This window comes from Canis lupus, chromosome 15 (genome assembly GCF_003254725.2).
Source record: "Canis lupus dingo isolate Sandy chromosome 15, ASM325472v2, whole genome shotgun sequence".
NCBI lineage: Eukaryota > Metazoa > Chordata > Mammalia > Carnivora > Canidae > Canis > Canis lupus.
In genome coordinates, this window is record NC_064257.1 from 47,545,910 (window position 1) to 47,568,897 (window position 22,988).

A 22,988-nucleotide genomic window follows, 5' to 3' on the forward strand; every position below is an offset into this window, starting at 1 on the left:
CTAGGACTTTCGATTTTCAGCAAATCTATTCAGGATTTTGGTTCTTTACATTTTCTCTCTCCCTTTCCCTCAGCTGTTTAGAAATCTTTTAGAATTAGAATTTTCATTATTTCCCCTATTTTAGAGAGAGAGACAGAGACAGAGAATGTGATCAGGTGAGGAGGAGTGTGAAGGGCAGCAGAAGAGGGAAAGGGAGATAGAGAATCCCAAGGAGGCTCCAGGCCCCGTGCAGAGGCCAATGTGGGCTGATCTCTCAACCCTAAGATCAGACCCCAAGCAAAATCAAGAGTTGGATGCTTAACTGACTAAGACACCCAGACACCCCAGAATGCAAATTTTTATTTCTTCAATATTCTTACCATTGGAATAAAATAAATTACTTCTGCAATGATAAGTCAGTCCCACACCATTTTATTGGTTTTCTTTTCTTGATTATTTCTATAGGAAAGTTTGGAAATGGTACAATTCTGTGTCTCCCTCCATTGCTCTGCAAGTATTAGTTTCTGGTAGCTTGTTTCTCCAGACTGGAAGTGAGTGATCTTTTATATAAAAAGAAAGGTTCCTATCAATAAATTACTGAAAACTATTTACTTGACATGATTTTTATTTGAGTAACAAAACCCAAACAAAATAAAACTCCAAATTCTTCAACTTCAGGAAAGAAAAACACATACCTGAGGAATGAAAAAAAAGTTTTCCTTTTAAATTGATGCTAGATGCTTGCAGGATTCTTGATAAATTGCAAGATCAATATTGGGAAACAACAACAACAAAAAAACTAGATTATTTGCATATCTTTATAATAGAATGTTAGACGAGAATGATGACAATTCACATTAAGCCATTTGAAATTTTTCTTGTTCCCTAAAATAATGAGGAATGCAATTTAATCCCTTTTCTTGGGCAGCCCTGGTGGCGCAGCGGTTTGTCACCGCCTGCAGCCCAGGGCGTGATCCTGGAGGCCCGGGATCGAGTCCCACATCGGGCTCCCTGCATGGAGCCTGCTTCTCCCTCTGCCTGAGTCTCTGCCTCTCTCTCTCTCTCTCTCTCTCTCTCACTCTCTCTCTTTTTCTCTCTCTGTGTGTCTCTCATGAATAAATAAATAAAATCTTTAAAAAAAATACTTTAAAAAAATCCTTCTTTTTGGATATAGAATAGACTGGATTCCTAGCCCCCTTGAATTTCAATGGGGCCAGGTAATAAGTTATCTCCAAAAGAATGTGAGAAGTGAGGTGTTCAAAGTTCAAACTGAAGAAGTTAAGAAGAGGGTATGCTTTCTCCATTTTCTTTCTTGTCTACTGGCTGGGTGTAAGACTGCAGTAGAGGCCCTAAAGAGTGGCAAAGCTATTAAGATGGAAAAAGCCTGAATCTCTGGAAGACTTCATGGGGCAGAGTCCCTGCTGACAGGCTGGCCAGTGAAGGAAGCAAAAAAGATATTATTACTTTAAGCCAATGGGATTTTTAGGATTGTTTTTCAAAGCTGATAACCTACCCTGACTGATACACTTCTTTGAACACAGTGTGCTTTGGGAGAAAGTAGTTAATATAAAAATTTGGTCTACCTACTGTTGAAATAAATTTCTAGGCCCAAGATGGAGCCACTCCTGCCTGGGGTGCCATGTCAGCAAACTGAAACTTAGATAACTTTCGTGTCCCTGTAAACGCTCCACTAGAGCAGAGAAACGCAGTGTATGCTGTCAGCCAGTCCCCAAATGCAAAGCCAACTCTGGGCTTTATACTTATTTCCTTGTCCTTTCTCACCCCCAACAAGGTTGACTATGTGGCCCCAGACAATATGCCTTATTTTTCTCTTCCTTGTTCTTTATTCTTTGTCCTGTAAACACCTCTCCCCTTCCACCCCATTTTATGGTTCTCTGAATGGAGATGATTCACTTCACGAAGGGCTTAAGTTTATATCAACTACATTGCCCTCTTTAAGCATTTTTTCACACTGATCAAGTTTCCACAGTTCATACTTAGGCAAAAGTATACTGCAAATACCAAAGCATTTTGCAAATTTAATAAATGCTTGTTATTAACAGCATTAATAAAAATAGGAATAGTTATGGAAAATTCCGTATTGTAGGTATGTGTTTTGGAGTGGAAGCTGGGGAAAGGAATGGATAGACCAAGAAGAATCCCCTGAAACCTGACTTTCCTGAGGTAGTCCATGCTGTAGGATCAGAGCTGCATTATTATTCTAGTAGCTGAACTTATTGAGAAAAATATAGACTCCTAAGAACGTGTAAAACATAAGACATAGACAACTTAAAAGACATAACAAACCTGAATCTTGACTTTTCATTGTTTCTGGATTTTTTTTTTCTTAATGCACTTTGATTTAATTTGGCTTAGCTATTTTAAAGATTGTATTACTCTAGTCAGAAACCGTGTTTTAGAACTCAGCTGGGTCACGGGGACTTTCTCACCACTCCATCCTCATTTGCAGTTTTGCTATAATAAAAGCCCTAAATATATTGCTACTGTCTAGACGTTTTATCTGAAACAAGTGTCCTTTGTAGTCTCAGAGGACTTTTCTATTTTATTTCCAGTAAATCAAAGTCTGTGAAGAGCTTCGGTTCTTATTAAGACATACCCTTCACAGTCCAGTGACTGCCAACAGTGGCAAGCCATTGACAGTTCATTTACATATAAGTGATGACTTCCATCAGGTAGTTGGCTCAAAAACACAATGGACATTTAGAGCATATCCAATATTTCTTGTTCTCTGATGAGCACCAAGTGCCAATTTTTATATGGAAACTGACTATTGAAAAGTGAAGGCTTCTTTTCCCTGACCTTACACTGTCTTCTGCAGCTCTAGAGTGACATATTGTCACCGAACTTTAATGTAGGATCATACCTCTAAAAGACATTCAGTAGCCCTACCTCCTTTTGCTAAAAATCAAGAATGAGAGTCAAATGTAGGAAATATGAGAGAAAAACGATCATCACATTTTATTAAAGGAAAACTAAACTTCTATATCCTGACCCCAATTGTCATAATCATAACTTAATTTCTATATTTTATTTTTATAAGGTAACTTTGATATTTTTGTATTAATTGCTTTCTCTTATAAATATATTTGCCATTTGAAATAGTGACACTCATTATGTAACACTCATTAGGAAATCCTGTATCCTAGGTGCCTTCATTGTAATTCCATGCCTTTGTTCCCCAATTTTTTTTTTGAATAGTGGTAGCAGAAGGCTAGCCAAATTATTATCCTAATAATGCTATAAAAAGGAGCAGGCTGATGATCTGTTACCATGCTGGAATCAACTCATGTGTGATTTTTTTCCTTTTTTTTTCTTTATTCTGCACTTTTCAGCTTTTTTTCAGTATTGAAATAAAGAAAAAATGTTTTTCTTTAAAATGAAACCCTCTCAATTACCAACAGAGTAAATACGGATAATTTAATTTCACAAATACACTAATGTCTACATTTGAGCTCATAACTGCTTTTTTTCCCCCCTGTCAAATGTTTTACTGCAAACATTTTCTCGTTAGAGGATCAGCATGTTTTTTAATCGAGCTTGGTTCTGGTTTTGGTGGAGCCCTGACTTAACATGATTCTTGTAACTGGTTTTTCTAAAGATTTTATTCTAATAACTTCCATATGGATTCTACAGTAAATTGCATAAAGTAGCCTGAGAGAGATTTTGTTCTTAAACCAGAGTCGATTACAGAAGTAATAGATCAGAAGCTAGAACTGAAAAAATGAAGCACATGTAGCTCCTGCCTCTGTTCATGTCTAGTCTCCATGTTAGTTATAGGTTCTGTTCCTTCAGCTATCCTTCAATTGTTTCTTCAAACCCACTCATAGAAGGAGGGGGTGGGGGATGGAGGGATTGATGGATAAGTGATGGATAGGTAGATAAAATTAAATTCAAGATTCTTAGGAAACTAGTGTTAGTTGCTTTGCTTCAAATCTTTTCTTAACTAAGGCAGGTAACTTAGGAACACTATAGACAGACTTCCGGTTTTTCACTTGAGTAGGGAATGAGAATAGGGAAAAATAATACTATGAATACACTAATAAAGTCATATAGTTGAAAAAACATTTTGAGGAGTCATTTCCAAAAACTGTAAGTGCATTTTTAGAAATCAAAGTCTTAAAGTTTCTTCGTGGCATTGATTGGTAATGGAACAAAAGAAATTAAAGTCCAATGAAAGGAATACTTGACACTATGTGGTTTCAACTTCAGTATGATAAAACGGTAGCTTTTAATGAAGAAGATCCAATGAATGGCTCATCCAAAGATATTTAGGAATTATAAATTGAGTTGTTGGAATCCTTCTTTTGATGTCCAAAGATGCTTGTCATTTTTTCCTGGTGATAATTAATCCATGGCTGATGTTAATGTATCTCTTTGGGTAGATAGGTTCAATTCTTAAGATATTAAAATTGTATTGAAACATTATTCTTCTTCTCACGATAAATGTTGTCTCATTTTCCTTTCTCTTATAGATCTGCATACTAACTTTCCAACAACCTGGATGTTAGCTCTTTTGAGTATTGGATGTCCATTCACTATAAAACAAATATATAATTGTATTAATAAATTTTTAATTAATATAACAATGTGCCATGTTTTTGAAATCATAAAAATCACAGGAAATAAATAATAGTTGTGCTAGAACATTTGGACACATTTCTTTCAGGTGTATTACAGTACCCTATATATCATGCCAGGATTCTCAGCAAGAGTTACTCTGAGACAAACAGCTGAGAGAAAGGATAGCAGAACCTGGATTCCATCAATATACAGCATATTGGGTTTTTTTTTTTAAAGATTTTATTTATTTAAGAGAGAGAGAGAGATAGGAACAGATGCAGGCAGAAGGAGAAGCAGGCTCCATGCAGGGAGCCTGATGTGGGACTTGATCCTGGGTCTCCAGGATCACACCCTGGGTTGAAGGCGGCGCTAAACTGCTGAGCCACCTGGGCTGCCCAATATACAGCATATTTGAAATAAATTAGATGAAACATGTATTTGACCATAAGAGCAACAGTATTGATTTTTTTTTTGGCAATACAATATACTCAGTTCTGATACTGATATTCAAATCGATATAAACCACTGTTTGTACAGATTGCTTATACTAGATCCATCTTTAGGTATAAAATGACTTTCCAAATGAGAAATAAAAGCCATAGATTTACTGTGTCCACCAATTATACACAGTGCTAATTTACAGATAGGGCAGTCCATTTTTGCCTGACCTACCATTATTATGAAACAAAAACATAACTAAAAAATAGTTTAAGTTATAAGAAGAACAATCCACATACCTAAAAGGAATTTAATGACCTGATGTGTTGTAAAAGAAAAATCAGGGCATTGTTGCTGTTTTTATGTTTAACTATATTGCCATTAGACAAATAGCAAGGCTTATAACAACAAAACTAAATTATACTGCATTCAGAGTATTTATAAAATAATTAGTAATTATCATTGCAACTGTGATCATTGGCAACCACAAACTGGTGTTCTTATCTAGTAGTTACACAAGATAAGCACGTTAATTCTAAAGATCAAATCTTAGGATAAAATGATTTCCTACTGTGATTTTTTAAAAATTATATACAATACCAAACACACATTTCTTCAGACAGAAGGTATTTTAAACAGGATTTCTCAAAGTAGGTAAAATAGAAAAAAAAAAAGTGAATATAATAGTCTAAGCTCTTCTTCTTATACATTTGTCAGTGAGTCCAGATTTAATACTTAATCTTAGTTTCCTTATTTTTGAAATGGGGATAATATCTATCTTGTTTGGTTGTTAAAAGGATCAAAAAAAAGATATATGTGTAATAATAATGTATTAATATTGACTCATCAGTTATAACAAATATACCATACTAATGCAGGCTGTTAATAATAGGGAATGGGAAAAGGAGGGTTGCAGGTGAGGGAGGATATGGGAACTTGCTTTACAGTCCATCACTATTTTTGAAAACCTAAAATTCCTCAAAAAAATAAAGTCTATTAGTTTAAAAAAGATATGCCTGACACTTCATAAATATTTAAAATATACTTGCTGTATTATTATTTATTTATTTTTAAATATTTTATTTATTTATTCATGAGATACACACACAAAGAGAGAGAGAGAGAGGCAGAGACACAAGCAGAGGGAGAAACAGGCTCCATGCAGGGAATCTGATGTGGGACTCGATCTCGGGTCTCCAGGATCACGTCCTGGGCTGAAGGCAGCGCTGAACCGCTGAGCCACCCGGGCTGCCCCTTATTATTATTTATATCATGATATTATAATAGATAAGCTTTATAAAGGTATTTCACTAATAATTGTGTGAGATGATAGAAAAAACATATATGGGTCTCTGTCCCTGGTTCTTGACACAGAGCTCCTAAAACCCTTGTAATTTTGTAAGCGGTAAGAGCACTAGGAGCATTTCTTGGTCTAATTTTCGGTCTTTGGCCCCATCACTGACACAAAACTCCTAAAAGTCTTGTAAATTCTCAAGTGATAAGATCACTAGAAGCATCTTTTGTTCTAATGAGGTGACTCTAGATGAGCTCCTGAATGAGGAGTTGTCACTGGAAAGAATAAGCTGTGATTAGAAACTTGGAACTTTCAGTAACTCCTTCTGGAAGAAGGAAGAAAGAGGGTCTGAAAATGAAGTTAATGATAGATCATGCTTACTTGAGAAAGCCTCCATAAAAATCCCAATAGTAGGGCACCCTGAGGGCTCCTAGGTTGATGAACATGTCCACACCAGAGAGTGACTGTACCCCAACTCTGTAGGGACAGAGGCTCCTACATTCACAATCCTCTCAGATCTCATCCTATGTATCTCTTCATCTGGCTGTTCAACTGTGTCCCTTATCTACCCTTTAATAAACTGGTAAGCAGTGATCCCTGGGTGGTGCAGCGGTTTGGCGCCTGCCTTTGGCCCAGGGCGTGATCCTGGAGACCCAGGATCGAGTCCCACATCAGGCTCCCGGTGCATGGAGACTCCTTCTCCCTCTTCCTGTGTCTCTGCCTCTCTCTCTCTCTCTCTGTGACTATCATAAATAAATAAAAAATTTTAAAAAATTCTAAAAAAAAATTCATTAAAAAAAATAATAAAAAAAATAAACTGATAAGCACAAGTGATTCCCCAGGGCCTGTGAGCTGCTCTACTAAATTAATCAAACCTAAGGAAAGGGTTGTGGGAAACTGATTTCTAGCCAAGTTGAACAAAAGTGGGTAACCTGGGAACATACTTCTTGCAATTTGCATCTGAAGTAGGGGGCAGTCTCTTGGGACTGAGCCCTTAACCTCTGGGATTTGATGCTATCTCCAGATAGATAATGTCAGAATTGAATTACCTTATGGGACACCCAGCTGGTGTCCATTAATTACTTGTTGGTGTGGGAGAAAGAAAAAAACTCAACACTGATAATCAGAAGAATATTGGTGATCAGAAGTTGGATTGGGAGCAGAATCCTAAATTGTACAACCCATTACTTCACAAATATTTCAATTAAATAAAGAATCATTTAATTTTAAAGAATAAAAATGTAAGTATATGTGATATATTTTTAATATTTCAAAGTAAATATTCTTGACCTTCATTTTTTCATGTGGCAGAGAACAATCCTTTTGATTAAAGAGTCAAATCCTGAATCAATTATTATATATATTTCAGCTGCATTGCTAAGCTGGCAGAGAAGGACGCCAAAAAACAAAGTAGAATCAGTAACCGTAGTGGATATTTGAGAGCCAAAATCAGTTTTGTTTTGTTTTGGTTTGTTTTCTTTTGGTCTGAGGTTTTCTGTAGAACCCTGGATACCTGAGATTCCTTCAGCCTTATGAGGGGAGTGGGGACAGGGGATAAAGCACAGGGTCCACCCAAAATAGAGAGTTCAGTGGGAGACCACAACCAAGTTCAGCTTGGACTCCAGAGGGATACAGTATCAGACTAGGCAGGGTGAGGTTAAGAGAGAGAGTAGAGGGAAGGGGAGGGAAGAGAAGGGGAGGAGAGGGGAGGGAAAAGAAGGGGAGAGCAGGGCAGAGGAGGAATGGGGAAGGGGAGGGAAAAACAGGGAAGGGTAGGGAATGGAAGAGAAGGGAAAGGAAGGGTAGGGGAGAGGCGGGGAGGTGAAGTGAAGGAAAAGGAAAAGAACGCTTCAAGGAAAAACTGCAAACAGCCTTTCTTATCTCTGAGGCTGAGCAGATAAAGAACCCCAAACCTGGCCCTGGTTTGATGTTCCAACTCATGTCACCTGTGTGTCCAAAAATATCTTGACAAATCTAGAGTTTGTTGGGCTCCAAGAATAAGAGAAAAACCTCTATAGAAGAAAACAACTTCAAACAAGGCTTTTAAAATATCTCACAAAAAACAAAGTTTTTAAACACCTATATGTCACAATGTTGTTTTAAATGGAAAAGCTGATTATAAAGTAGTATCTACAATGTGATCCCAGGCTTTAAAAAAATTATGTGCATATTAAAATGCCTATAATAATAGAATATTAATAGCGAGTGAAATGATAATTTAGCTTTAGCTCTGTTCACCCATATTCTCAACAGTAGATATTATATATGTAAAAATAACAATGTTAGAGATTTTCAAGTTTCTAGATTGAAATTTATGGTATGAAGTCATTTTTTAATGTAGATAATGAATAAATAATCAGAAGTCAGATATCTTTGTTTACACTTCAACAATTTAAAGAAACGATTTCAAATTGGAAAAATATTCATATTAAAAAGATAGTATGCTAAAAACATGCATTTTGTGGACTGGATTTTCAGACAAGAATACTAAAATTTTATCACAGATTCAAAGTATGCTTTGTCCTCTCTTTTCTCTTCAGCCACCTCTAGACTCTCATGCTCACAAGTCTATTTCATTATTTCTCATACAATCTCTCTGACCTCTTCAAGGTTATGTATTATTCTACACTATTGGCTACTTCTCATGAATGCTTCAAAATGAATCTTCATAGAGCAACTTGGAAAGAAAATGAATTGTGTTAAAAGTAAAATATACATTTAGGTCATTGAGTATCCGTGGAGCCCTATTTCCACAGGGTCATGCTAAGTGCTAGGATGTGACATAGAGGGCACCAGGTGAGACCTTTCTGAGTCTCCATTTCCTAACTACAAACAAACCAAAAACAATAAACAAAACCCCCTGCAATTATTATGTTACTTGTAGAGATCTAGTTAGAAAAAAAAAAAAATGAAAGCAAGTTGGTATCATGGCCCTGTCCACCAGATGATTATCATAGTCAATAACATATAGCAAAAATAGAGTCCTAGACGACAAATAATTCAGGACTTACTTGACTAGTTATATTTGATGTCAGTATACAACACAGGTCCAAGTGTGAAACTACATTTTGTGCACCGTAGGATGCAAACAGGAGTGTGTCCACAAGACTGTCAGAACAAATCCTCCATACATCTTTTTGCAAAGAAAGACCAAGAAATCCTCTTGGAGAAAAACTCTTAATTGAAGAAGAGTTAGCTATTTTCTTCTTTATCAAATAAGACAGTAGAAGCTGCCCGGGATGGGGGTTTTCACACACTCTGCCTTGCTTCTTGCTAAGATGATTTTGCTTTGACTCTCCACTCCCCTGTTCCCTATCCTCCCACCCAGGGAGACTCTGGCCTATAGATTTGTGAGAGCAAGGCCCCAGGGAGAAAATGGCAGAGCTGAAAAAACGGTTTTCTTGCACCACATCCTAGGGTGCACAGGACCTTGGTGCTAAGAGGGAGGGGACAGTGGTACCCAGTCCAGGAGAGAAACTTTCTCCTTCAGCAGGTTAGAACCAGTACAGCAGGGCCTGAACAGGTGCTGATGGAAGGACAGCAGGTAGACACCTTCACCAGGCTTCCTGCACTTCAGAGTGATGGCAGGATGAGGAATGCTGTTGCCGCCTATGGTGGCATGTGTATGAGCACACGTGAGATGTCCCAGAAATAACCACAGTAGGTGGACTGCCTTCAAAGAACCTAAAGGTTGCATAAAAGCAGATAGAAAATTCTGTGTGTGAATACATTTGTACATGTTACTTCACATATAGTAACCACATATACATATGTGTGCATGCACGTAGTTGGATATGATTTTGAAATATCAAAGGTTTGCTTCCCACTATTCACTGCTCCTAGCTCCCGCCTCTGCCATTCAGGCAACAGTAATGGCTTCCTGGAGGGTGACTGAAAGTAAATCACGTTTACTGACACTTATTGTTTCTGATACTTACCTATTCTGAAACAAGGAAACAGTTGTAAATAGCTAATAAATATTGCATTCTTAAATATTTGAACAGTCAAGTCCCTCTTTGTAATCTATAGGTGGAAAACGTATAGCTATTTACCAAACATCTATTTCAAATGAAGTGAGGAACTTTGCAACTCTCCACATATGCACTGCCCAACAGCAGAATAATCCTAGAACCAAAAGGACAGTGACATTTCAAGGAGGAGTTTTTATTTTTATTTTTATTTTTTATTTTTAAAGGGTTTTTAAAATTTATTCACGAGACACAGAGAGGCAGAGACATAGGCAGAAGGAGAAGCAGGGTCCCTAGAGGGAGCCCGATGCGGGACTAGATCCCAGGACCCTGGAATCATGACCTGAGCCAAAGGCAGAAGCTCAACCAGTGAGCCACTCAGGTGCCCCATCAAGGAGGAGGTTTTAAAACACAGAGTAAAAACAATACTTTCAAAATAAAGGCTTCTACTTGGAAGAATACAACTTTGCTCAAAATGTACAGCATTTGGGATATCCACGACACCAGAATCTGAAGATATTAGCACATGGAATCTTTTCCAATGTCCAGAGAATAGGAATTGGACTAGCAAACTGGGGGAAACAAAAGAGAAGCTACTGATGCTTTTCTGAAAAAGAGCCAGGCACCCTATCCCCTTGTACCTTGCCCTGAGGAAATGGAAAAAGGGAAATCTCAATGACACAAAGCACATAGTTTGTGGAAAGATTTAGGAGTAAAGGAGTTTTGTTGAAGGGGCTGCTATCCTTTTGAAGAAACCAAGTGGCCAATATGGTGGTGCAACAGTGGCTGTGGGGAGGGTCTGGGTGTTGGTTGGACAGCCTTACAGAACAAATAGCAGCCCACCATGGTGCAGGAGGGCTACTGAGATTGCTGAGGTTCCCACGTGGGCAGGGGACTTCGGAGAAGACTGGCTGGCCAAAGGAGGCAAGGTCAGGACAGGGAAGTGACCAAGCATATGCACTTCTATGGCAGAGACTAAGGCCAGATGCCAATGAATGATTCCCAAGGTCCAACAGGCAAGAGTTAGACCTAAGGAGGCCAGCAAAGAGCAGAGATCACACAGAGGAGGTCTCTCACAAGGTGAAAGATGGGACAGTAGCCCTCTAAAGTGGGGGCCTGGCACAGAGTAAATAAGAATCGAGGACACAATTTGATGGTAAATATAAGAAATAAGCACAGCAGAAAAACATGAAAGTTAGAGACGTAGCTCATAGAATACTAAGGAAAGCAGTCTGATTACTAATAGGAAAATCTTTTTTATGTGAAAGACTTGAGTATGAAACTCTACTTACTGTGCAATCAGAAAATAGGAGTTTCACAGAAAATGATATCAACCCACTGAAGGGGGAGAGGGAAAAGGAGCTGCCCTAAGTAACTTGAGAAAACAATGTTTTGACTGGGAACTGGAGGCTAATGACAAAATGCAAATGGGTAGATGCAGATGGATACATACAGAAATAATTATGTTTACAAACTTGGCTTAGTACTCACATCTATATTTCCTAGATCTGCCTACTGATGGAGGCTGGAAACCTTAGCAACAATGAACACATTCAGTGCCCAGATTTGGGTTTCTAAAGACTCTTCTTCAATAAAAAGAACCAAGGGGTGGGGTGCCTGGGTGGCTTGGTCAGTTAAGCAGCAGACTCTTGATTTTAGCTCAGGTCATGATCTCAGGGTCCTGAGATGGAGCCCACTTAAGACTTTCTCTTTCCCTCTCCCTCTGCCCCTCACTCTTCTCTCTCCACACTCTTCCCCTAAAATAAAGGAACCGAGTCTTTGGAGAAATGTCTAGTTCTAAGGTCAGGGCAGGGGCAATACAAGATGAGTCTGCAGAATCTTGTAATGCCAGAAAGTAAGAAAGTGCTCAGATAACAAAAGGATAGGGGTATTTCAAAAGGACTGGAAATGAACTTGAAAGTGCACCCAATGTCTAAAACTGGAACAACTTGAACAACAAAAACAAAGGAATGTAGTATTAGATTATAACTCAAAGTATAAAAGAAATATCATGAGTATATGTAAATAAATGATTGAATATATAGATGGGGGAGGAAAAAAACTTCATTACATAACAATTCTTCCTAAGTTATGTAGCTATCCCCATTTCCCAGAGGAAATGTTTCATTTCCCTCCCAGACCTCCTTGAGTGTGACCTGGATTTAGTTATGGGATTTCAGACAATAGACTGCAGAAAATGGGTGAGGGGAAAGTCACTAACAGTGAGTGGAGAAACCTGACAAACACTACCTTGGCCAGGTGATCAAGGTTTATATCACCAGGTTAATAAGGCATATTGCAGCATGTTCCTGCTAATATGGTGTGATGAGAAGGGCACTGCACCTGTGTGATACTCTCTCAAGATATGCATAACCTCAGCATTTAAAAAACAATAATAATGAGAACCAAAATAATAGTTTCCATTTAATGTACATTTATTCTTTGTCAGGCACCGTGCTGAGTGCTTTACTTATATTATGTTAATTTATCTTTCTACCAATGCTGGATGCTATCACATCATTATAGGACACTAAGACTCATAATACTAACATGTCTTATTGGGCGACAGCCAATTTTTGATCCACATATGAATATATATAACTATATAACTCAGTGAAAACCATAGCACTATTTAAATCACTCATTTTTAAAGCAGCATACTAAATTTTTTAAAAGATTGACTGATTGATGATTGATTGATTGATTGATTTAGGTTGGGGGAGAGGTAGAGGGAGAGGGAAAGAGAATCCCAAGCAGGCTCTGCGCTGACCACAGAACCAGATGTGAGGCTTAATCTCATGACACTGGGATTATGATCTGAGCAGAAACCAAAAGTCCATTGCTTAACCGAGTGTACCACCCAGGCACCCCTGTTGCTTGCCTTTTTATATGCTTGTCCTGTAGCTCAAAATATCGGTAATTCACTTCTTTGTGTCCCTGCATTATCTCTAAAAGAGTGTCTTGCAGATTAATGTGTTCAATAAGTTTGATAATATTTTTGTTTTACAAAAATGACATTGTCTTATCCATATTTTGCTTTCTTCATTCAAGAAGAATTCATGGAAATCTCTCCAAGCTAACTAGTATAGCTCTAATTCATTATTTTAAGTGGTGTGTAGTATTCTGTGATACGAATGCACCATAACATTGCTTTATGGTTTAGTGTATACTTTGTTTTTCAATTTTCCCAAATAAAAAATGCTTAAGATAAGCATGCTTGTTTATTTAGTAGTGCTTTCATTTCCATGTGATAGATTCCTCAAGATGTAGCATAGTCAAAAGTATGAATATTTTAAATTTTAATTGATATTGCTCACATGCTCTCTAAAATACTACAAAATTCATATTTCTACCAGCAACATGTGACATTACTTCTTTGCTCACAATCTAGCCAGCAATAGCAGTTATTATTTTATTTCACATTGTTTTAATTGTGGCCAGTCTAAAAGCTACTGATCTACTTACTCATTTACTAGAGACTTTGAGCAACTTCGCATATGTTAAATGGCTGTTGAATTTTTTTTTTTTTTGTGAATGGTTTCTCTACATCTTTTGTCTATTTTGTTATTAGATTATCCTCTTTTTTATCATTTATTTATTTATTTGAGGGAAAGAGGGAGCATGCATCGGCAACGACACGTGCGTGGGTAGGGGGTAGACAGAAAGAATCTTGAGGCAGACTCTACACTGAGCACAGAGCCAGATCTGAGGCTCAATCCCATGATCATTGAGATCACAATCCCATGATCCATGAGATCACGATCACATTCAAAAATCAAAAGTGGGTTGCTCGAGGACAGACCCAGCCAAGCACCCCAAATTTTCCTCTTTTGCTCAATTTTAAACAGCTCATCATATTAAACCTTTGTCTTCTAAAATGCAATTCCATTCCAAATCAATTTCTAGAATCGATTTGTTTTTCTCATATATTTTTTTATTTTTAAAAAACAAAATCTTCTGCTTTAGAGTCTTTATTGAATATCTTTCCTGCTCCTAGCTTGAATACACAGTTCTCCAGATTTCCTTAAAGCTTGATTAACTGACTGACTGATTAGTTGATTGATTGATTTACACTGGTTGTTAAATTTTCTCAATTGCTTATTTTACTATCTATTGATAATACCATATAATTTTCCCCTAAATGTGTTTATATAATAAACTATAGGAATAGAATTCTGACTTCTTAATATGGTGTCATCCTTATATTTGGAACAGAATGTGTTTGGACTTAGTGTGTTATCCTTTAACAGATGGCTGGGACAACTTCCCTTTTTCCAAGTATTCAAGCTTATAATGACTAAGATAAGGTATGCCAACAACTTCCACCTTGTTAGAAACTTTCTTTGGATCTTCCGGCCCAATAATAAGAAACCCTTCAGCCAAGCTCATATAATAGTGGCCAGGACTGCTTACCTGAATCTCACCCTCTGCCCAGTGGTAAGTTGATATAGCTTCAAAGCAAAGACATGAGAGATGAAAATACAAGAGCAATTTTAGACTTTTCAATTGGAAATTCTTTGCCATATTTTTTAAAGGTGATAGAAAAAGACAAAGTGATAAAAGCCAAAGACTATACAATCTGTGTAAAAGGCACAAATAAGAAATTTCTCAGGATCCCTGGGTGGCTCAGCGGTTTAGAGCCTGCCTTTGGCCCAGGGTGAGATCCTGGAGTCCCAGGATCGAGTCCCATGTCCGGCTCCCGGCATGGAGACTGCTTCTCCCTCCTCCTGTGTCTTTGCCTCTCTCTCTCTCTCTCTCTCTCATAAATAAATAAATAAATAAATAAATAAATAAATAAATAAATCTTTAAAAAAAAACAAAGAAATTTCTCCAAGCCGAGGTAGATCATTTTTTTCTGGAGGAGTAATGGTGGGGAATAAAGGCAAGATCTTAATGTTCTGAATAACACGAGATTAACAATAAGGAGGAGGCCCACCCAGAAAACACATCTTAAAACCTAGAAAAAAACATGTACAAATTTATTTTACCCTAGATGTTTTCCATAACTCAGTACGTTCCTTGACCATAATTTGTTTTCCATCTCCTTACCAAAAGGAATGCTCCAAACCTGAGTGGCCACCACCAGCCACCAGTCTTCAGGAGACACTAGGCTCATCAGAGGCCCTCCCCTCCTGGCTGTAGCAAGCAGAAGCAGTTGGGGTCTTTTATATTAAATCAGCAAATCATCAAAAAAGAAGTTGAAAGAACCCCACTCTTTACTATCCAAGCCACACACAAGCCTTCCTGACACCCTGTAGCCGTGGGCCTTGCACCAAGTTGAAAATAAACTCCAAGCATCCAACAAAACAAAACAAAAAATGAAAGTGGTATAGTATCACTATAATAATCTATGAGGAAAATACTCAAGTGTTTCTTTATTCATTTTAGTCTACATTAGGACAACAGCAGAGTGAAGATTCAAATCGCTGAATTGCCTCTGAGAAGAAACAATCACAATAAAATTAAAGTTTCCCAATATATGTGCACAATGGAAAAAGAGCAAAGAAGGTTCAAACCATGTGTTATAATCTATTACACTCTAATTGCAATCCAATTGATCTTAACAGGATTTAGATAAGGACATTCAATGGACAAACTTTTCAAAGCAGGATGGTCAATATCTCACCAAGAAGTGATAAAAATTCTTGTGACATTTTTAGTACAGAGCTAAGAGCATGAACTTTGGGATCAGAAAAACTAAAATTCAAATACTGGCAATTTTAACTTAGCACCTTGTGATCTTAAGAAAGATGAGTTTGCATTTCTTCATCAAAATGAAGATAGCAGTACCTACAGTACCTACTTCAAAGAAATAGTATAGAAATTTAATGAGAAAATACACATAAAGCACTTGATTCAGATTTAAATGTATCATAATTTCTTAAATTGTGTCTGTTATTATGCCCTTCTTTTCTTTTTTTTTTGTCCTCCTCCACTGACTGAGATGGAGATTTTTTTCACCATCTGCCCTATCATATAGTTATTTATTTATTGGGTATTTTGTTGTTGTTGTTGTTAGTATTGTGTGCATTCCGTCTGAACGCCACTCCTAGCAAGCAAACAACCCTTTTCCAATGGACCACTATAGTATTTCCTCTAACTTTTTCCTACAGACATACTCTGTATTTACCACTGATGTGCCTACATTCTGATGTGAAAATCACTGAAAATATAATTATTCCTTCATTCCTAATTGGTTTTCAGTACACAATGCTACCTCCCCCACGCACATACATACACCCATTAAATTCTGAGGAATATAAATTCTTCACTCTGTTCGTTCTTCTTATATAAATCAGATGATAAACCAAGAGGTCTAACAGAACAGCCCAATCTTCCCACTCTCTTACCACCTCTCCCTCTTACATGGGCATAACTCTGGAAATCTTGTCAAGACTCCTGATGGAGCGCTTCAAATTTCCTTCTCCCAGACCTTGAAGCTAGGCAATGGCACATTCTGAGTAAGCATATTTATTGACTATATAATCTCCACTCTGGGTCTACAGCTGTGAAAAGGCTTAGAGTTGGGTAGGTTCAGAGTAAATATGCTCACAGTTATATTTTACCACTAGATGTCACTCTGTCACATCTAAGCAAATGTGGGGCCACTTCCCACTACCAAAATGCACTGCAGTCCAGGCACTTGTCCCATGCCTGAGAAATAGCTAATAGTAGCACTGACTTGGCTGCACTAGAAGCAAATAATAAAGATTACTTTCCAATGTAAGACCAAGGCTGGTTCTACGTATCCTCTGATGAGGACAGAACACACATATCTCCACCAACCATGACCTCATTTGATAGGTCTCCACTTCCAAAGGGCTGAGGTACACCGGCAGTGTTCCTCTCTCCAAGAGTGTTGAGCTTTCCAAGCACCATCATGCCAGAGGCTGATGGGATCACTTCTTTTATCCGATTGTATTGTATTGGTTTCACAAGCACCAACTCAGATGGGTGTCTGATTTTATAATGAAAACCAAGGTTCATCAATATATCTATACCATATAAAGCTGCTGCACAAACATGATCCAGTTGTTCCTCATTCTCTAAGATTCGTTCTACTGTTGCTGACAAACCATGGAAGCTAATTTTCAGGCTGAAAATCCAGCAACTATTCCTCAGTAAGCCACCTCAGAAAGAATTTTGTGGCACTGCGAATATGAAAACCCCCAGTTCTAAGCCTTCCAAATTCACATTTGCATTTCTGCTTCCAAAGATGGCCATGCCTAGACATTTAACAACATGTTCTACCATGACCAAGCCTTTTTCTCCATTTACACTTCTCATGAATTTCTCAAGTTTTTGTTTAATTGTAATTAATTATAATTAGTCTGAACCAATGATTAAAAGCAACAATAACAAAAATTTTCCTTAATTAAAAATTCCACAGCAGTGTGCACAATTTCACACTCTCAGAGATCCACATTTACCTGACATGAATATTCTCTGAACAGAAGGTATTTTTGTTTGTTTGTTTGTAAGTAGGCTCCACACCCAGTGTGGAGCAATGCAGGGCTCAAACTCATGACCCTGAGATCAAAACCTGAGCTGAGATCAAGAGTCAGATGTTTAACCAACTGAGCCACTCAGATGCCCCTCAAAAGAAGAGTTTTTAAGTCCTTCAGAAACTAGGTCTTCATTGAGACTTAGTTAAAACTCATGTCCCATTGGAAATTTAATAAAGTACTTCTTTAGACTTCCTCAATTTAGTAAATTTATATGATGCTGAATAGATTTGCTTCTCTCTCAGGCATATCTTGTCTTGAGCATGGCATTCTAAACAAAATTATAATTGGCACAAATTTGGTTTTCTTGACATCCCTCTCCTTTATGCTATTTTTTTTATCAGAAAAATAAAAATGGTGAAATGTACTTTTGGCCCAAGTACAAAGTAATTTTAATGTTGAGTAGCAAGATGGATTGAAAATTCTAGGTTACAGAGCCCACAGTGTAACTCAAATATAAGCCAGGGATCCATGTGGTTACATTTCTGGCATAATCTAAGGTAATGATGAAGAATTCCAAATTTTACTCAGTCTCATAATAAAATGTCCCAAAGGTAGCTTCTTAAAATTATTTTAAAGTAATCTTTAAACATCTTTTTTACAGTGGACACTTTTACACATCCATTTGAAACTCCCTTTAAAAATGTACTCTCAAAAAAAAAAAAAAATGTACTCTCTCAGGGTGCTTGGGTGGCTCAGTCGATTGAGTGCCCAACTCTTGGGTTTGGTTCAGGTCATGATCCCAGGGTCCTAGAATCAAGCTTAGCGTTATGCTCAGAGTTCAGCACAGAGTCTGCTTTTTCCTCTCCCTTTCCCTCTGCTCCAACTCCCATCAGCTCACGAATACATGTGCAAACACACTCTCCCTCTCAAATAAATAAATGAATTCTTTAAAAAATATTCTCTTTGTGTGTTTCTCTACTCGACAGTGCTCCCCAACACCAATCCTATGAATCTTTTTGGTCACTATCTTCAAAATTTAACCACATATGGCAATTCCTAAAAACAAAACAAAACAAAACAAAAAAAAAAATCTATCCTTCTATCTCTCTTTCAACCAAACATCAATAAGTGTCCCCATGGTCATGATCTTTCCCTATTTCTCTTCTTCTATTCCCATGCTGTTAATGTATATATACTTCTGATATGCTGTCCGTACCTTACAACTCTACCTCCTTCATGTATGTCTCCAGATGGCATTTTTCATCTACTATGATTGATTTTTTAGGCAATAATCAGTCTATTCCCTCCCCCATCTTGAATTTGGGAGAATAAAATACTCTTAACATTGTAATTGTAATTGCTAATGTTTTAATGGTTGTATAGATATGGAAACCCAGGCTTAGAGGGACAAAGTAACTTGCCCAATTAAGAGGTGGACTGTGAATTGAAAACTCAAGTCAGCATTACCTAGAAACCAACTCTGGGTTATAGTGTCTAGGTTCAAATCATCAATCTTTAGCATACCATCAGTGTGGCCTTGAAAGAATTTCTCTATGCTTCATTTTTTACATTTTTTTAAGTAAGGATAATGACCATATTGCTATTTATAATTGTTGTGATGGTTAAATGAATTAATGCATGAACAAAACACACATAGTAAATGAGTTAAATGAGTAAAATGCATAATAAATACTAAATTTATTATCATTAACCACTATACTGCATTGCTTTCAAATCCAAAAAATATTTTTAAAATAAATGTAAGTTTATTAATCAAAATAATATAAATGAGTAGTCTACAACTCAAGTTGTAAATAGGGAGATAATTTGGCTTATTTACCAAAGGAATAATTCACTAACCTCCCCTTCCATGTCAGACACTTTAGTAGTTAAACCCTCGATTGGAGTTTGAAATATGTAACAGATGCTTAATGATGATAATGATGATGATGCTAGCAGTAATTTCTAACATTTATTGAGACTTGCTGGGCACTAGGTGTTTATTTGATGCTATGGTAAGAACTTTAATCGTCCTCATTCACAAATGAGGAAGTTGAAGCTAATAGGTTGAGTAACTTGTTCAAGATCAAGAAGGTACTAAATAACAAAGTTTGGGCTTCAATCCATTGAGGTAATTACAGAGTTAACAGAGCTCAAAGCTCACAATCAAAATACAATTGAATACTACATAAATTTTCAGATAAATATGTTTCAATTATTTGTAAGTCTAACTGTATTTCTTTAATTTATCTTTACATTGCATTATATTTGATTTTCTAAACTGAAGTTGTACTATTGGTCATCAGGTCATAGAATCTGTTACTGATAAGCTTTAGGAACAAAAAAAATTATTTGATATAGAATGTTCCATGAATCTTAGAATAAAAGGAACTCCAGATGATGTGCCTGCTAAACCTATGGGCATGGAGAATATTATTATATAATATAAATTTAAATGTAATTTTGCCAGGAACTCTGTAACGAGGCTCCAGATTAGAATGGAGAACAGAGCCAGAAAGGTTAATAAGTCACACAGACAGATAAGTGGCAGAATGGAGATTTGAATGCAGGTTGGTTTTTCTGATCACAAATTTCCACGGAACCAACTAGCCTTCCAAAGTAGTTATTGTTGCTTAAATTTTCCAGTTATGACTTCAATTGTTTTTCTTATACACAAACCTAACTTTAATAAATCAATCTGTAATCATACCCTCAAATCATCTTTTTTCCTTGATTTATTCTATTGTCACAGTTCCCTGGTTTTGAGAAAGAAAATTAGTGGTGTTGCACCTAGAATTTTTATAAATCAGCATCTCCTGTATTGCTAGTGAAAAAATTACACATATTATCCATCAGATCATATCTGGATAGCATATGAATATTGTGTACCAGTCTAGACAGTTTCATACCCGAGACTATAATGCAATCTGTGTCTATAAGATACAATAAGCAGAGTAGGTTTATTCTGTTTCTTCTCAGAAGGACTGCAAAAACAAAGTCCTTGTGGTAAATCCTCAGAAAGAAAATGTTGACTAGACTGATAATGTGAAAGCAAATTCAATAACTAAATGTAAGATGTTTTCAAAAATATCCTGGATCTTATTTTGTGTCAGACACTGTTCTAAGCACTTTATGTGTACTATTTAATTTATTTCTTATCACAACTCCATGGGACAGGCACCAGTACAACTTCAATTTTATACAGGTGGAAACTGAGGCACAGAAATTTTAAATAAATTTCCCACAGTCACAAGGTTAGTAAATCCTACTTCTGCACTTCAAACCCAAGCAGTGGACGTGAGGGGACTGACTTTGATATGCAAGAACAATAGCACCAGCAGTAAGAGCATTGAGTCAGACACCTAGGTAAGCACTTTACATGTATTTTTTCATTTATTCTTGATACCAACCCTATGAGATGCTACCATTATAATTCCTATTTCACAGATGAGAAAGCCACAGCAGTTAAATAAATGTACAGGATCACCTAATTACTAAATGATGAGATCAGGATTTAAATCTAGCTAGTCAATGGACTCTGTATTTTTGCCTTTTGTCTGAATGCTATCTACATACATATTTTATTGATACATACTTATATTTTATACAAATATTTTACATACATTATGATCTTAGCTCCAGGAATTTAAATATAAAGTAATTACACACAAGTATTTATAAATACTTTCTGTTCTTGGATATTGACTCTGCCATGGATATTGGAAACTGACTTCTCCCTTCAACCTTCCTTCTAGATTTAGAGCAACTGGAAATAAAAACTTTATTTCTGACATGTCCTTGAAACTAATACTCTGGGTGTTATCTTCTACCAATTAGCTACACTTTCACGGGATTTGGAAGGTAAAAAGGGTTGTGGAGATTTTTTTTTCTGTTTTTTCACCTTCTGCTAGCAGATAAAGTTAAAAAAAAAAAAAAGAAAAGGTGAGTTGGTTCCACTGCAGTGTTCCAAAGATTATTATGTAGATTCCTGAGTGACCAGAAGAATTTAGAATGACAGCAGCAATATTCCTAATTTCACAACCTGGTTTCTGGAATAGCTACTGGATGTTCTTGAAGTCATAGCTCCAGCGGCACTGGTGGGTCAGGCCTTCATTGCTCTGAGAGCCATTCCTAGAAGTCCAAACTAAAATCCACCCCTTTACCCTCCAATGATTTCTACGGACTCAATTTATCGTATCAAATCTATTTCTTCTTAAAATATATGGAGTGCTTTCATTTCCTCTGCGGAGCCTTGACTGGTACAATATTCATTGTGTGAACTGTATGACTGCTCTCTAGAGCAGTTCTTAGAACTGATGCATTTTAGAGGTTGTGCTGCTACTGTACCTTACAGTTTTGTCTTTTCATGCATTCCAGTCCTTTGTCCATTCCAGTCCTTCGTCCTCACCTCATCCTACTCTCCTTAGTAACCCTGTTCATTCACTACTTCAAAATCAATTACAAAAACCCTTTGAAAGTTGGCCTAATATAGCCTCTGCTTCCAGTTCAGGAATGTTAATATCATTTTGAAAGAAAAAGAAAATTCAGGAAATAGAACATTCAAAATCAAATCGATTTTGATTTGTTTTAAGCCACTTAAAACAATGATGTTTCTGGGGCGCCTGGATGGCGTAGTCAGTTAAATGTCTGACTCTTGGTTTCAGGCTCAGGTCGTGGTCTCCGGGTCATGAGATCGAGCCCCCCCCCCCCATGCCCCCATGGGGCTCTGAGCAAAGTGCAGAGTCGGCTTGGGACTCTCTTTCTTTCTCCCTCTGCCTTTCCTGCCTCCCCACCCCTCAAATAAATAAATCTTTAAAAAGAAACACAATGTTTATGAGGAAAGGAAGTTTTATTTGTTTTTCTCTTTTCTGGTATATTTAAACTGGGAAATATGTCCTGGTACTTAACTCCCATCTCTTGCCATTTTTCACCATTGGTGCAGCACCCTTTGTTGCTGCTATTGTTACTGCTTCATCCTTGCCCTGAAAATTGTCCCAAAAAACACTATAGGTACTGTACTTGATGCTTGGTATTTGCCACAAAATATAAATGTCTTCAAGACGTGTATAAAAACTAGAGATCGAAATCATGCCAAGTCCCTTGCCTCTTCCACAATTTAACGCAAAATCCTTTGTGCAAAAACCCGTTTTGAAAATCCTGTCCATTTTTTTCTAGGATATTCTTTATTAGCAATAAAGTTTAGCCTAGCAGTTTAGCTCAGGAGTAGTCATTAAGAAAGTCCCAAATCCATTGAGTTAAAAAGCTCAATAACTTCATATC

The 22,988-nt window shown here is 37.0% G+C and overlaps 1 protein-coding gene across 7 annotated transcripts in view; it reads right to left on the reverse strand.

Moving 5' to 3' along the window:
• IQCM (IQ motif containing M) overlaps positions 1 to 22,988 on the reverse strand; it is a 429,271-nt gene that overhangs the window by 24,495 nt on the left and 381,788 nt on the right. For 6 of the 7 annotated variants that reach the window (XM_025439272.3, XM_025439269.3, XM_025439270.3 and 3 more), the window contains one exon: positions 4,195 to 4,535. The exons of the other annotated variant lie outside the window; for it this stretch is intronic. In XM_025439272.3, coding sequence (XP_025295057.3) covers positions 4,435 to 4,535 — 101 coding nt within the window. In that variant the 3' untranslated portion in view covers positions 4,195 to 4,434. Of the gene's footprint in view, positions 1 to 4,194; positions 4,536 to 22,988 lie in introns of those variants that run through there. 7 annotated transcript variants of the gene reach the window in all.